The 14,650-nt window shown below is 36.2% G+C and overlaps 3 protein-coding genes across 4 annotated transcripts; 2 read left to right on the top strand and 1 right to left on the bottom strand.

The window, feature by feature from the left end:
* The first annotated feature begins 93 nt into the window (after positions 1-93).
* LOC133284202 (transmembrane 9 superfamily member 1) lies at positions 94-6,628 on the top strand. Of its 2 annotated transcripts, XR_009747876.1 has the most exons (13): positions 94-260; positions 1,233-1,425; positions 1,528-1,632; positions 3,194-3,211; positions 3,304-3,401; positions 3,487-3,639; positions 3,776-3,910; positions 4,019-4,185; positions 4,401-4,495; positions 4,599-4,972; positions 5,197-5,470; positions 5,618-6,043; positions 6,364-6,628. XR_009747876.1 is itself a non-coding variant. In XM_061481190.1 (12 exons), exons 1-12 carry the CDS (start codon positions 183-185, stop codon positions 5,683-5,685), a joined length of 1,758 nt encoding a protein of 585 aa, XP_061337174.1. In that variant the 5' UTR covers positions 94-182; the 3' UTR covers positions 5,686-6,293. The 2 variants fall into 2 exon arrangements, 1 of the variants encoding a protein (XP_061337174.1); XM_061481190.1 differs by lacking the exon at positions 6,364-6,628 and having other exon boundaries at positions 5,618-6,293.
* A 404-nt stretch (positions 6,629-7,032) lies between these two features.
* On the top strand, positions 7,033-7,722 carry LOC133284205 (ferredoxin-like). Its single transcript, XM_061481193.1, has one exon. It carries the CDS (start codon positions 7,110-7,112, stop codon positions 7,542-7,544), a length of 435 nt encoding a protein of 144 aa, XP_061337177.1. The 5' UTR covers positions 7,033-7,109; the 3' UTR covers positions 7,545-7,722.
* On the bottom strand, positions 7,663-13,209 carry LOC133284203 (MLO-like protein 4). The gene is made up of 15 exons (XM_061481191.1): positions 13,084-13,209; positions 12,709-12,766; positions 12,202-12,428; positions 11,976-12,092; positions 11,149-11,209; positions 10,891-10,982; positions 10,526-10,600; positions 9,924-10,009; positions 9,675-9,724; positions 9,547-9,587; positions 9,276-9,446; positions 9,156-9,191; positions 8,971-9,038; positions 8,796-8,856; positions 7,663-8,654 (listed from the first exon to the last, which is right to left on the bottom strand). Exons 1-15 carry the CDS (start codon positions 13,207-13,209, stop codon positions 8,229-8,231), a joined length of 1,695 nt encoding a protein of 564 aa, XP_061337175.1. The 3' UTR covers positions 7,663-8,228.
* Between the last annotated feature and the right edge of the window lie 1,441 nt (positions 13,210-14,650).

Genomic DNA, 14,650 nt, shown 5'->3' with positions numbered 1-14,650 from the left:
GGATTTTATTGGATCGTATAGGTCGTGACTTGTAGTTGTAGACAAACAAATAAAAATAAAAAATGCAAGCTTTGTTTTGTTGAACGGAAAAATTATTAGCAAACAGAGAGAGAGAGAAAGTCTCAATAGTTCAAGGGCAAGTCCTTGTTTGGTTTCTCTCTCTTCAAGGTTTGAGATCCATCATGTTCTTCAGATTCTCTGTCCTGTTGCTCCTGTCTCTGTTCCTTTATCCGGCGTTGGCTTCCGAGTCAGATCACAAGGTAAGATTTTCTGATTGTACCGCTGGATCTACTTTTCGTTCATTTTGGAATTAGATCTACCTTTCAATTTTGCTTTGATTTTCTCAGCTGCATGTTTTTATTTTCGTTTGTGATTTATGCCTGAGTGAGATGGTTGGGCGTTTTGGCGCTAGATCTCAACTGCTTCCACACTTGTCCGCATTATGCACTTTTACTCATTCCGGCGTCTCTGTGTTCGATGTAGATGCTTAAATGATTAACATTATGTTTGGATGTGGATTTCAATTTCAAGTCTTCCCTTTTCTGTCAATAATTCATTATATTGGCTATTTTGAAATTCAAAAGTATTCTCATTGGACTCGGCATTAAGTAAATATGAAAAGCTTGTAGGTTGACATTGTACTTGTCACTTACTTCGTTTTATAGCGATGTTAAATGTCTCGAGAGTGATTAGCTAGTTTGTTTACTTTAACAGATACCAAATTCTTTGCTGTTGTATGCATCAATTGTCATTCAACCCGTGAAAGAAGAATCCAAGGGTTGATGTTTACCGGGATGGATCGGCTGATATTGAACATAAAAGGAAATTCATTGTTGTTCGGTTGTTTTAGTCCTAACTTTCACACTTCATCTCAACATACATGCTTTGTAGTTGTTATTCCCCTGTCTACTCTCTGTTGGCAATGTTGGGTTAGACTTTGACTGGACAGTGCTTGTGCTTTCTATCATGTATGAGCTTCGTGTTGATCTCATATCATAAATCAATTCATGGTTACACGAAGTTAATAACTGGTACACTTACATGAATGTTCTTAATTAATGTCTAGAATGTACTTCTAAATGTCTTTAAGCTGTTGTCATTGTAATCCCTATATCACAGAATTTCTCTTCTCCCGCCTTGAGCTAGTGGTAAACATTAAATATGTATCTTTAATTGTAGCTTCCGGGCAACAATGGCTATCTGTTTAAATCGTGTATTTCATTTTATTACAGTACCAACAAGATGAGCCAGTTTTCCTTTGGGTGAACAAAGTTGGTCCTTATAACAATCCACAAGAAACATACAATTATTACAGCCTCCCATTTTGCCGTCCGCCTGGTAATGCTGCACACAAATGGGGTGGTCTTGGTGAGGTCCTGGGTGGCAACGAACTCATTGATAGCCAAATTGAGATAAAGTTTTTAGGTTATGCAGGCTTCTCTTTTGTCCTATTTATTTCATAAAAGATCTATCAGTAAACAAACTGGCTTTAACATATTTTCATTTATTTATTTATTTATTTTTTAGGAAATGTGGATAGGACCACCTTTTGCCGTCTGGATCTTGATGAAGCAAAGGTTAAACAGTTCAAGGATGCAATAGAGAATAATTACTGGTTTGAATTCTTCATGGGTATGTTGTGCATCGTTTCTTTCTTTCGCTTATTACTCAAGAGAATTGATAGAATAATTGTACTTTTGGATAGTCAAGAAATTTTAGAAGCTTGCAGCAATATTTTTTAACAAACTTGAAGGGGACGGGGTAAATAATATCCAATCAACAGTATACTGCCCCTTTCTCTGTCTTTGCTTCCCAATCAGCTTCTGTATTATCCAACCTTGGAATCAACTTCAGGGAGATACATTGGAAGAGGCCAACAGTAGCTTTTAATTGTGAATGATATATTAATCCTACAATCAAATGGAAGATACCTGCACCTGTATTCATGCAATTGCTTTTGAGAGTCAGGGAAGCCTAGTTTATTGCTAATAGGGGAGGAGAAGCTGGCAGCTAGGGATTTAGATTAAGTTATTGAATGTATGCATTAAATGCTTTTTGTGCAATAGTCTCAGTTGGAAATGATAAATACGAGTCCTTTAAAATTGAAGAAACGAACTTACTTATGGATTTCTTTGTAATTGTTGAGGTTTTGATGAGCTTATGGGCGTTCTTTCCATATGTTATTTTGCAACCAAGACTGATAGGGATTTAAGAAAAATAGAAATTCTTATTTCATACTTTGCTATTTACAACAAGTGGGATTATATTCATGTGTAAGTTACGTTATATAAATTAATGATGTATACGGGATGGAACTTATATTTTAGACATTGTACAGTGTGAAGCACTCACTGAATTAGAAACACTTAAGCCTGGAAGAGTTGTGCCCTTCTCAATTTTGATCCTGTAATCATTATAACCGGATGTCCCATCAGGCTGGGTGTTTTGTGAAATATAAATTTACCAGAACTGAAAGAAGTATAAAGTTAAGAATTCTTTATATGAAAACATTCTTGACTGATATTATAATCACCTGAACTCAAAAAGAAGAAGAAAGTAAGGGCATCCTGGTGGTATAGAGGTCTATGTGTGGGCTCTAGGGAGGGGTTGGCCCCACTATGTAGGTCTGTTGGCAGCTGTACCTTGCATTTGCTAGAAGCTAATTCCATGACTAGAACATGTGTCCACTGGGTCACATTGTGACAACCCTAACTATTGCGCCGAGGCTCCCCTTCAAAAGTAAGAAGAATTATTTGTTTAAAGTTATTTATCAAGCATATACCTTAGTGGGTGTTAGAAATTCATCTTATATACCAAATGATGGTAGCTCAGTTGGCGCTAGGGAACTGAGCAGTTGGGGGTGAGAGCATGTGTTCGATCCTCCCCTGTACTATCTTTGGGAGGGGTTTAAAGCCTTAATCCCAGGACCCGCCCCCAATCGAACTAGTCGCGAAGCGATGAACCAATTGGAATATCTATAAAAAGAAGAAGAAGAAATTCTTGTTATATTGCTTTGATAGGCATAATGATGTGAGTGAGGGTTCATTCTATGGGTTACTTCTTATTTTATTTTATTTTATTTTTAATTTCAATAGTTCTTTTCTTTTAATTTGTTTAATAACTTACTCTTGGCATTGTTTCTTTCCGTTGTTGTTATATTTGTTGGTCTTCGATGCGCTAAATACAAGTTCAGATGACCTTCCATTGTGGGGTATGCCTACAACTGCCTCTTTCTTTTTATTTGATGTGATTTTGCATTTCATTTGTTGATCATTATTGAAGGTACTTTTATTCATGTTTAAGGGTATGTTGGCGAGCTCCATCCTGACAAGAACAGTGATAATGGCAAGCATGTGCTTTACACGCACAAGAATATCATTGTTAAATACAATAAAGATCAGGTCAGAAGTTATTTAAATATCTTCGCCATCTTATGAGCTATTTTGGGATTCATGAAGTGTCATACTTATGTTTGTTTTCTTGCAGATCATTCATGTGAATCTCACTCATGACAACCCTAAGCCTTTGGAAGCAGGAAGACCTTTGGACATGACATATTCTGTCAAATGGATTTCTACTAATATCACTTTTGGACGCCGATTTGATGTATACCTGGACTATCCGTTCTTTGAGCATCAGGTTAAAATAAATGCTGTCAGCTTTGTATTTTAGATTGAAGTGGTGTTTATCGTGGTTTACTTGCTATGTGTTCATTCATGTTGATCCTACCTTAGCCAAGTCACTTAGAGAACTTTTCTCCTTTGGCCTTTTGTAGATTCATTGGTTCTCCATTTTCAACTCTTTTATGATGGTCATTTTCCTTACTGGATTGGTGTCAATGATATTGATGCGAACTTTGAGAAACGACTATGCAAAGTATGCTCGGGAAGATGATGATTTGGAAACTCTGGTGAGGCTTTGTTAACTTTTGTCTGTTATTTTTTATTTATGAAAAATATATTCTTCTTTCCTGGAAAAATTATTGTGGTTCTGATTGTCAACACTCAAATACTTCCAGGAAAGAGATGTTAGTGAGGAATCTGGCTGGAAACTTGTGCATGGTGATGTTTTTCGGCCTCCTCGCAGTTTGGTTCTTCATTCAGCTGTTGTTGGTACAGGTGCTCAGCTTGCATTGCTGGTTCTTCTTGTCATCTTGTTGGCTATCGTTGGGATGTTGTATGTTGGGTAAGCACATACCCTTAAAATTAACTGTAATATCATTCTGAATAATGATAATGTGAAAATTGGACTTAATGCGATATATGCATGGTACTTTCTGCTTATACATCTCAACTATCATCAGATGATCCATTGCTCTAGTTTTCCTATTGACTGTATTTTGTTTGTCCATTTCTTCTCCCTTCATTTTCATTATTATGTAAATTTGTTTTAATATGCAGGCGAGGAGCCATTGTCACAACCTTCATTGTATGTTATGCTCTCACGTCATTCATTTCTGGTTATGTGAGTGGGGGGATGTACTCACGTAATGGGGGTAAGAATTTGCATTGAGCGTTGGGGCATGTTCTCTTTGAGTTTGTTTGGGTGACTCTCTCTCTCTCTCTCTGAATGATTATAACTATGCTTATCATTTTTAGGTAAAAGTTGGATTAAATCCATGATCCTTACAGCATCGCTGTTCCCATTCTTGTGCTTTGGAATTGGATTTATCTTAAACACAGTTGCTATATTCTATGGATCTCTAGCAGCAATCCCTTTTGGTACAATGGTGGTTGTCTTTGTTATTTGGGCTTTCATATCTTTCCCTCTAGCACTTCTTGGCACAGTTGTTGGAAGAAACTGGAGTGGTGCTCCAAATAATCCTTGTCGCGTAAAGACCATTCCTCGCCCCATTCCTGAGAAGAAGTGGTACCTCACACCATCTGTAGTTTCTCTAATGGGAGGACTGCTTCCCTTTGGCAGCATATTCATTGAGATGTATTTTGTATTTACTTCCTTCTGGAATTACAAGGTGAATTACAATGCAAGGATTTGTTTGCGAGTTATTTTTTTTCCTTATTGGTTTGGTAGAAGGTTTACTTGTTCTTTACCAGAGCAGAGCGAATAATTATTTCCTGTGGAAAATATTTCTATATAATGGTCTTTTAACTAGTAACTTTTAAATTCCTGTGAAATCTGAGCAAACACATGCACTGTTGTCTTACATGTTTTTTCCTTCCACTTTGTGACAAACAGGTGTACTATGTCTATGGCTTCATGCTATTGGTTTTTGTGATTCTTGTTATTGTCACCGTTTGTGTGACAATTGTTGGGACATACTTTTTGTTAAATGCTGAGAACTACCACTGGCAATGGACTTCTTTCTTTTCAGCTGCCTCAACAGCTGTTTATGTGTATTTGTACTCAATATACTACTACTATGTGAAGACAAAGATGTCAGGCTTCTTCCAAACCAGCTTCTATTTTGGATACACTTTGATGTTTTGTCTTGGACTGGGAATTCTCTGCGGTTAGTCTTGTTTTATTTTAATCTCAGTTAGAATCGTGGGTTCACTCAGAGATACTTTAATCACATGCCAAATACCTTTTTTTTTTTATAAATGCTGGTGTTTTTAGATCTCCTTAATTAGATTAAAGTTTTTCTTCAAATGTGCAGGAGCTGTGGGTTATCTTGGTTCGAATTTGTTTGTGAGGAGGATCTACAGAAACATCAAGTGTGACTAAGGCTTTTCTGTGAGTCTAGATCAGAGCACTTCTATGTGTCTGTTGCTGGACACAATAAATTCTTAGAGGAAGCCTCTGGTCATGTGTGGGGGGGACCAAACAAAAGTTTACAGGTAGTATCACAGGGTTTTGAAGATGAGGATGTATTCTTTCTCACAATATTAGGGAAGCCCTGAGCTTTTTTCCATTGGCTGTAATTGAAAGCCTTGATTTAGAATGCAGGGATTGATCTTTATAATTTAGATAGCTAGCAACATATCAGACTCTTGTGGTTACACTCTTTCATCCATTTATATATAGGTGCCCGATTGACGGACTGATGTCTGATTCCCCAACACGGTTTAGCTATTGAATCAATGTATGTAGAGGGGATGAAGTCTCGGAAATGAATTTTGTGCTTCGGAATTTTGTATTAATATCTGAATATCCTTCCTAACTACTTCCTCCACATCCCTTCATGTTTAAATTTTAATTCATTGACGTGCATTTTTCCTCGTCGTTTATTTTTTTTATAAGGCTGTATGTATTTTCAATGTTTCTTCATCTCTGGGTGTAACATGAGACACGGTTTTAGCCAAGAATAAATGAGTAGATAAAGTTTTTTGTTGCGGCATGCTTGGCTTCTTAACCGAGCTGTTTTTCTCATTTTCTGTTCCTTATTTTTGGAGATTTTCGTAGGCCATGGGGTGTGAAATGCAGCACGGCAAGGATAAACATTCAATGGTTGTAGAAGCGAAAGTATATTGCTCGTGTTCCGCTTTCTTTGAGATTCAAGTGTTCACGTTTGTTGTAAGCAAAAATTCCCTTAACTGCTGATGTGGGTTACATTGGAATTTGGCAAGAGTTTAAATGAAATTGAACAAATTTTATCACAGTTGCTCATGCGTTTTCATATGTGCTTCGAGGTCTTTTCACAAGGTAATTGTACAATTAGCATTACTCGTGAAGTTATTATTGTTTAGTTCAAGCATGATGATGAATCGCAAACTGGATGTTGTGGCGTTAATATGCTCGAGGTTCTCTGCCAGTAATCAAGTTGAAATTTCGAACACAATTTTAATATACAAATCTCTTTCCTTGCAATTGTATCGTACGTATGGTTATCATAAATTTATATTATTCATATTACCAAAGACGAAAAAACTTATAGAGCCAGAGAAAAAGATTAAATAAATCCTTCATGAAGTAAAACCTGTAGGGGGAGGATTGTGCCACCCACAATCACCAATTATCTATGGTGCTAAGATAGATCGGGTGAGGCACAAAAAACTGCCAAGTGGCAGATAGGGTAGCATGCCACTTCACGTCGCTACTCGTTGTAAGCAACACTATTTCCACAAGATCCTCTTTATTATGGACACCACAAACTAGTGTCTTCTCTGCTTTAGTTGGTAGCATACTCCACAGTTTGCAGCACCAAAAGAATGGCGACGACACAAGCTTTCTCTGGCACAATGGTGAGCACCTCCTTCCTCCGGAGGCAGCCAGTGAGCAACAGCCTAAAGGCATTTCCAAACGTGGGTCAGTCTCTGTTTGGTGTAAAAGGTGGACGTGGAGGTCGTATCACTGCCTACAAGGTGAAACTGATTACACCAGAGGGAACAAAAGAATTTGATTGCCCAGATGATGTTTACATTCTTGACCAGGCTGAGGAGGAAGGCTTTGAGCTTCCTTACTCATGCAGGGCTGGTTCTTGCTCTTCTTGTGCTGGCAAAGTTGTTGATGGCCAAGTGGATCAGTCAGATGGTAGCTTCCTTGATGATGATCAAATAGGAAGTGGATTTGTTCTCACCTGTGTTGCTTACCCTCAGTCAGATGTTGTTATTGAGACCCACAAAGAGGAAGAGCTCACTGCTTAAATGTGACCTCAAAACTTCTTCTTTCCCATTGCTTTTAAATATCTTGCTGTTCCCCTCATGTCTGTTAAGTTTAATTTTGTACCTTTTTTTTCTCAGGATATGGTTGTTTATGTTTTCATCAGAATGAGTAACTTATGCATAAATTCCTTCATCTATAGTAAAAAGTGAACTTCTTGTAGCTTTAATGATGTTTTCCTAACTGTTTTTTTTTTTTTTTTTTTTTGACATAATTCTGTGGGAAATCTTTTTCCTCCTTCCCTCTTTTCTGTGTTGAATAAGAATTGTGACTTTCCGAGTAATTTATAAACAATTTTTTTTTTTTTTGTGCTTTGTGCATGGATTTTTCTCTGCCTCTTCCACCCTCTGTGAGTCAATGAATGATGCCTACTTGATTCTTACCTGCAAAGAGCTGATGATGCTAATGCTGAGGATTTGATTTCCAGAATGGTAGGATGAGATATATTGTATGGCCAGATTTTAACCCTACTTTGAGGTTTATAACTTCATATCACTTAAAAGAGTGATGATATCTAATTGTATCTGCAGTACAAGCTTCTTCATTATCGACTAATTATATATCTATGCTTCGGAGTGTTTAAGAATGACTTCTTGATTAGTACATCTATGTTCCTGAATTCCCAATTGGTTATGCAGTAAAACTTAGAGATATGAAACATAAATTGATCATGTCTTCTGAAACAAATCAAGAAGAGTCTCAACTTTTGCTTCCTCTCCGTTGCCAATATGGTCTTCACCATCATTGTAGGGTGGTTGTGGTGAATTAGTATGTACGTGTGGTACAGATTCAGACAAATACTCAGCCACCTTGATTGAATCTTTGGGGTTGTTGGAAGTCTCAAAATTGAGCTGGTCTACTGAAGTTACTGTTATCTGATTCAAAGACTCTAAGGAAGTGCTTCGAGTTAGAGTACCGGATACTACTGTTATCTCGTCCCTCTCATCAATTGTGGATTCAAGGGAACATACTGATCTGGCGGTATGTAAGTGCAAAGATTCATGCTTAGACTTCTGTTTTACTCTTTTACACCAACTATGCAGGGACTCTCTTACACTCTCTGACACTAATGCCTTCTTACATCGAGATCCCATCTGGAGTGATCAAGGGTCAATATCAGAATAAAATAAATATATTGCTGTCACATTTCTGTTGAACATCATCACAAAATATAAGAAAATATGTACTATCACATATTAGAAACAAGAACTTAAGAGCGAGAAAGGTTAAGCCACCTGCGAAACTATCACATTCAGGGGCACTGTCATATAGCTACACCAGAACTGAACAAGAGCACTGCAAGTTTAAAAATAAGAAAATGAGAGCGTTCCTGCAAATTGAAGTATTGTAGAATCTGGAAAATTAGTCAAGAAATTTGAACAAAGCATTCTTGAAAGAAATGAAACTAACCCTGATGCTAACCGAGTGATGATCATGTAATGGTTTCTCATGAAGCACGATTGTTGTTGGAGTCCCCACTAGACATACAAGAAATCAAGAATCTCTTAAGCAGACTAATTCTAATAATGGAACAGATATAGGCACACACATGCTGGCATAGCCAAAAATACAATCTTAGAAAATTAAATACTTACCAATGTCCAAATAAAGGTTGCCATTTCAAAGGCATTCTACATGAACAGTAGAGAAAATAAGTACAAAATAACAACTATACACAATGATCCGACTATAAATAAAGTGTTTACATATTTTACCTGAAATATCACAAATTGTATCAGCCATAACGGTATATCTGGTTTATTGAACCAGAAAAGACCATCACGCGGCTTTACTTGAGTCCTAGCAGATGGACCTGTCTGCTCCATGATTTCAAGTGCTAAAGTGGATACAACATGTTGAAGTTTGGTCCCTATTATCATGACAAGCTTTTACGTGTAGAGAAATCAGACGCTAACAAAAATAACTTTCAATGGACTGTTTCATTGTGATTAGTTGAAATATGAAACCAGAATATAATATACATACAATTGCAGGGATAAATGAGAGCCAGAAGTATATATTCAGACCTGCAAATTTAGAAACTTAAATATCTGAGGAAAGTAATCAAATACACTAATGATCTACACATCTTCATTCTGAAGAAGGAATGTTACCATGGATGTTCACGAAGATGCAGACTATGGCATATATCCAAAGCAGCCAGCTGCAAATTGAAAAACGTAATTCAGCTCCAAGTTTTTTTCTCCATGCTTTTGATTAAAAAAAATCATACGTATTTGCCACAAGAACCCTGGAGTTTCTCTCATAGGAAACTTTGGCCTGTTCTCTTACCCCATTCCCTATGCTAATCATGAGCATTCCTTGTTATGAAAAGGAGAAACCCATTTCAGAAGATTTTATACCTTATTCCAAGAATGCCATGAAATTCATCTTCCATGCTTCGAACCATATAGTTATGAAAATTATATGACAACGGCAATTTGTGTTCCTGCAGACCAGTGGTGTATAATAAGCTAGTGAGGAAGATGATGAGCAAATTAATGATATTATTCTAGAAACACCTAATGTAATTTAAGTTATGATTAAAGCTATTGGAATTGTTTTAATTACGGATTTGATTTTAAACATAAACGTTTATAAATAAATAAAAAAAGAAGAAAAAGTTTATCCGTACTTTAATTCAATTGTTGTTATTGTAACTCCGCCTAATGCTATACGTGATGTTAACAAACCGGTTCTAGAACGGGGTGTTACAGTCACGTATTATGATCATTTATGTGAAGAATGACATGGAATTTTGTGATTTGTGAATGCAAGACTGCATCTGAGTCCACTGTGTATAACATATTGAATAGAAAGTTCCTTCAAACATAAGAATTAAAAGAGCAAGCAACAATACTGGAAAAGAATGTCCAGGTATGTAGTACATTGTGCTAAATCTATCAAGACTCGAGAGGACAGAAAAAATTTGAAAAAGAAAACCCTCAACAAATAAAAAACTTACAGTGATGAAACCCAGACGGAGTGCAAGGTAATCTGATTTTTTTATAGAACTCCTAAACTGACGTAGAAAACAGAGCTGCAAGGTCAGATCACAAATTATCATATCCATTATTAAGACTTCCAAAACGCTCATAAGGCTGATACTAAACAAAATTAGAGACAAGAAGAGAAATGTTTCAAAAATAATTTGCAATCCAGGAATATTTGACTATCTTGTAATACTTTTAGAATTTTTACTCTTCAAACTGAAAGATGTAATATGCATTTCATTTGCTAGCCAAACAATCCATCAAAATGTTAATTCGGTAAAAAGAAAATAAGCTCAGGAATAATTAAGGATGTGTAATTAAAATTGATGATAATCACCATCCATATTAGTATTGGATTCCTGCTCCATGGATGAGAAGTGTGATGGAAAACAAAGGTTGTCTGCCGCCTCATCACCTTGTTTTTCTTTCCTATAGAGAAAAAATTAGTAAAAATAAAACCAATATTATTAACATGTAATCTATGATGCAGAAAATTATCAAGTTTGTAGAATTTTCCATCCAGTCATTTGTTTCTACTTTGACAAAGTTACTAAAATGGTTGGTCAATGAATCACCATTCTATGTTATTCTTTACCTTGCAGATTTCCATCGGTTGCGATCGTAGCCTGATTTTCCCATCTGCGCCAACTATAGATCTACAAATACACGCAATAAAGAGAAGAAAAACCACTGCTTACTTAGCATTGAAGAGGCAATGTCAGCCACACATGAAGATGAAAACATATTTTTATAATGGGAAATATAGTTCTTCTGTCGCTGCAGATGGGAAAAAGTGCAGCAACACTTATTTTTATCTTTATCAGGATACGCGTCCGAATTCTGATGTGTTTATTTTTTTTTTTAGGTCAGGATACGACCCTGTATCCTAGTGTTAATAATTTGCTGCAACTTTTTTCATCAGCAGCGAAAGGAGAAGCGACGAACCCTTTTATAATTTAGAAGAATTGGAATGATCATATAAGAAGGATATGAACCAGACAAACAAATATAGATAACAATAGCAACTAAGACAACTCCAAGTGATTGGAACAAGGATCCTTTACAAGGAAAATCATTTCCGTTGTTCCTATTACACTATTAACAACTCTAGCAAAGACAATATTTGTAAAATATTGACATTACTGATTATAAGCTATGAAGCACCGATACGCGTTTTCGATGATACAGGATGTAGATTACCAAACAATACGTTTCCGATACGCGTATCCGATACGTTGGAAAAAAAAATTAAGGAGTATCGGTGCTTCTTAGATTATAAGAACGTTGACACATTTTAGGCATAATAATTGTGAATATTATTGTATTGTTGTTGCCATAACACCTCAAGGGTCAATAAACTTTTAAAGTGCTATGGAGAAATATACATAATCCTATAATAAACTGGAAGTTTTGATGACTGACCTTGCTCATTGCTAAACCAACTGCCAGACAGCTGTACAGAACATGAGTGATCCCAAGAACAAATAAGAACCGGTGCAGCTGCTCAAGACCCTCATATGAAACAAATGGTTCATGGCCCTGCATTCATTTATTAGTGTATTTCATAAGGATGATTCGTAGTGTTGCAAAGAAACAGTGATTTAATCTGAGTCTCTTTATATTTGTAATCGAACCATGTTATTGTTACCTCTCCACATTGATTGATTGCACCACTATTTAGTCCCTTTGGAATAGTAGTTCCCTGATGATGGATAGAGGACGAGATTTGAAGCATGATATTCTCATTCACGCCAACGTCTTGCTCAGAACATATATAAAAGTGACTGCTGAAAAGTGATGAATTTACACAAATTTCAGAGATCCACCTTGCGCTTTGTGCCAACAACAGAGAGATAAGCCCAAGCAGCATCAGCTCTATCAGGATTAGGAAGAATCAATCCAAGTTCAATACAAAATAAAAATAAAAAAAATGATAAAGGTGACAAAGTATCTCATAAGAAACTTGAATCAGGCTAGTAGTATTATTGAATTTATGCATGTATTGCTACTAATCCCTTTGTTATTCATTCCTTTCCTCTTATTATATGCCCAAGTGATAGAAGGGTTTCTAATGGTATCTCAATTCCAACTCTTCAAATTCAACTCAAGTTTATATTCACTTTTGTGATTTTGAGCTAGGAATAAAAAGTTATACCTTCCTTAATTTTCTCCAGTGAAGCAAAAAGTGCCTTCCTTCTTGTTTTCTTCAACCACTGCACAGCCAAGAAAAATAAGTTTCATATCTCAAGAGATTTAAGAAATTAAGTTCCACTTACTGTTCAAGCCAGTTAAAGTTTATTAGTGATCAACATTGATATAAACTAAAAGCAAAAAAAATAAAATAAGTAAATAAATAAATATAAAAATAAGAATTTTGTACTTTCAGTAGTTTATTTATGTGGTTTGGTGTATGTCTCTAACTCCTACAACTATGAGAGCAATTGAATGACTTATATGTCTTTTGTTCCAAGAATATAAAAGGCTGAAATCTCATTTGTGAGAGCATTTTGAGAATCCATTTCCCTCTTACCTTTCCAAAGCGGTAGATTGAACGCTCAACCAAGAAGCTGACAAAGACCATTACAGTAACAACTGAGGCAACTGAATATGTTGGTGTCTCAGCCAGAGAGAGACCATGCTGCAGCACCTCCACCATTTCTCACATCAACACAACACAACACAACCCGTTAGCTCTGATGCAAAAAGTTGAAGGCTTTCATGGCAAAAATACAATCTTTTGATTCCTTTCCCACATAAAAGATGGGATCCAGGAAATGGGGAAGTGCAAAAGAGAAGCATCTAAGCTCAGGCAACTTCAGTGTTTTTATTAGGTGAAGGTGCATGTGGACAGTGTATGTGACTAGATCTCACTGACCTTTCCACATAAACTCATTGTTTATTGTTATTTTTATTGTCTCAAGTCTCAAGTCTAACCTCAACTACATTGGAAGGGGTGTTTTGTGATTCTCTCTCTCCAAATCCAAACCATGCACATGGAGGGTCTCTCTTACTCTCCCAGGTTGTTAAACAATTTTAAATGGTAAGTTGCTACGGTCCCTTTATTGTATTTATACTGGCCGAAAGAACAAAAGTAAGTTCTGCCAAAAAGAACAAAAGGGAAATGCAGAAGAAAGTTTATTTATAAAATATTAATTCTAGCCAATAATGGACATATACTCCGTAATATACTATATTACTTCTTGTGAATGCCCTTTTTAAGTTATTTGCATAGCTGCAGCTTGAGTTTGTGCACGATTTGAAACATGATAGGATGCTAAGATTATATAAGGGAAATACAAGTGTTATTTAAACTTTCATCGCTTACGTGATAACTTTTGTAGTTTCGGCATTAATGAGCTATCTTTGATTGTTCAAAAGATTAAATAAGCATAATATGTATAAATTTCATTTCAACCAGAAAGTTTAAGATAATTTTTATGTTATATTTATTGAGGAGTTACAAATTTTTTGTTTACAAACTTAACTAGGTGTTCCACGTGTGTATTCCTTGAAATATATAATTAAATTTGTAAACAAAAAATTTGTAAGTATAATCTGACACATGTTTCTTTACATTTCATTTCATACAAAAGTTGATTGCCTTGAAAATAGATAACGCATGGCCTTTGTAACACCCCGTTCTAGAACCGGTTTGTTAACATCGCATTATGATATTAAGCGCAGTTACAATCACATGGGTTCACCTAAAATCCGGATAAATTTTTCATTTTAAAACGTACCGAACTTATAATACCCAATTTCGTGATCATAACCATATTACCTTGCGGAAACAGATAAATTAAGCTTAACATCATGTTCATTTTCCATTTTTAAACCATTAATTTACTTCTTATTTAATTCACAACTTCTACTATATGGTAGGTTTCTTCATTAGCTACCTGTGGCTTCAAACCGTGCTCAAATCGGAGCACTGTAGCCCAAGTTAGGACAATTTGAAGCAACACAAGAGAGTGTTGGTCACAGGCCCCGCGCGCTTCAGCGCGCTACCGGGCGCTCAAGCGCGCGCTATCGGGCGCTAAAGCCTCCACCTGGGCGCTTCAGCGCACGGAGGCAGGAAGCATCAGGTATTTCAGTGT

The sequence above is a fragment of the Gastrolobium bilobum genome, unplaced genomic scaffold, assembly GCF_033153095.1.
Source record: "Gastrolobium bilobum isolate Gb01-03AN ecotype WA unplaced genomic scaffold, APGP_CSIRO_Gbil_v1 utg19911, whole genome shotgun sequence".
NCBI classification, from domain to species: Eukaryota; Viridiplantae; Streptophyta; class Magnoliopsida; order Fabales; family Fabaceae; genus Gastrolobium; species Gastrolobium bilobum.
This window is presented reverse-complemented; position numbering and strand designations above follow the sequence as displayed.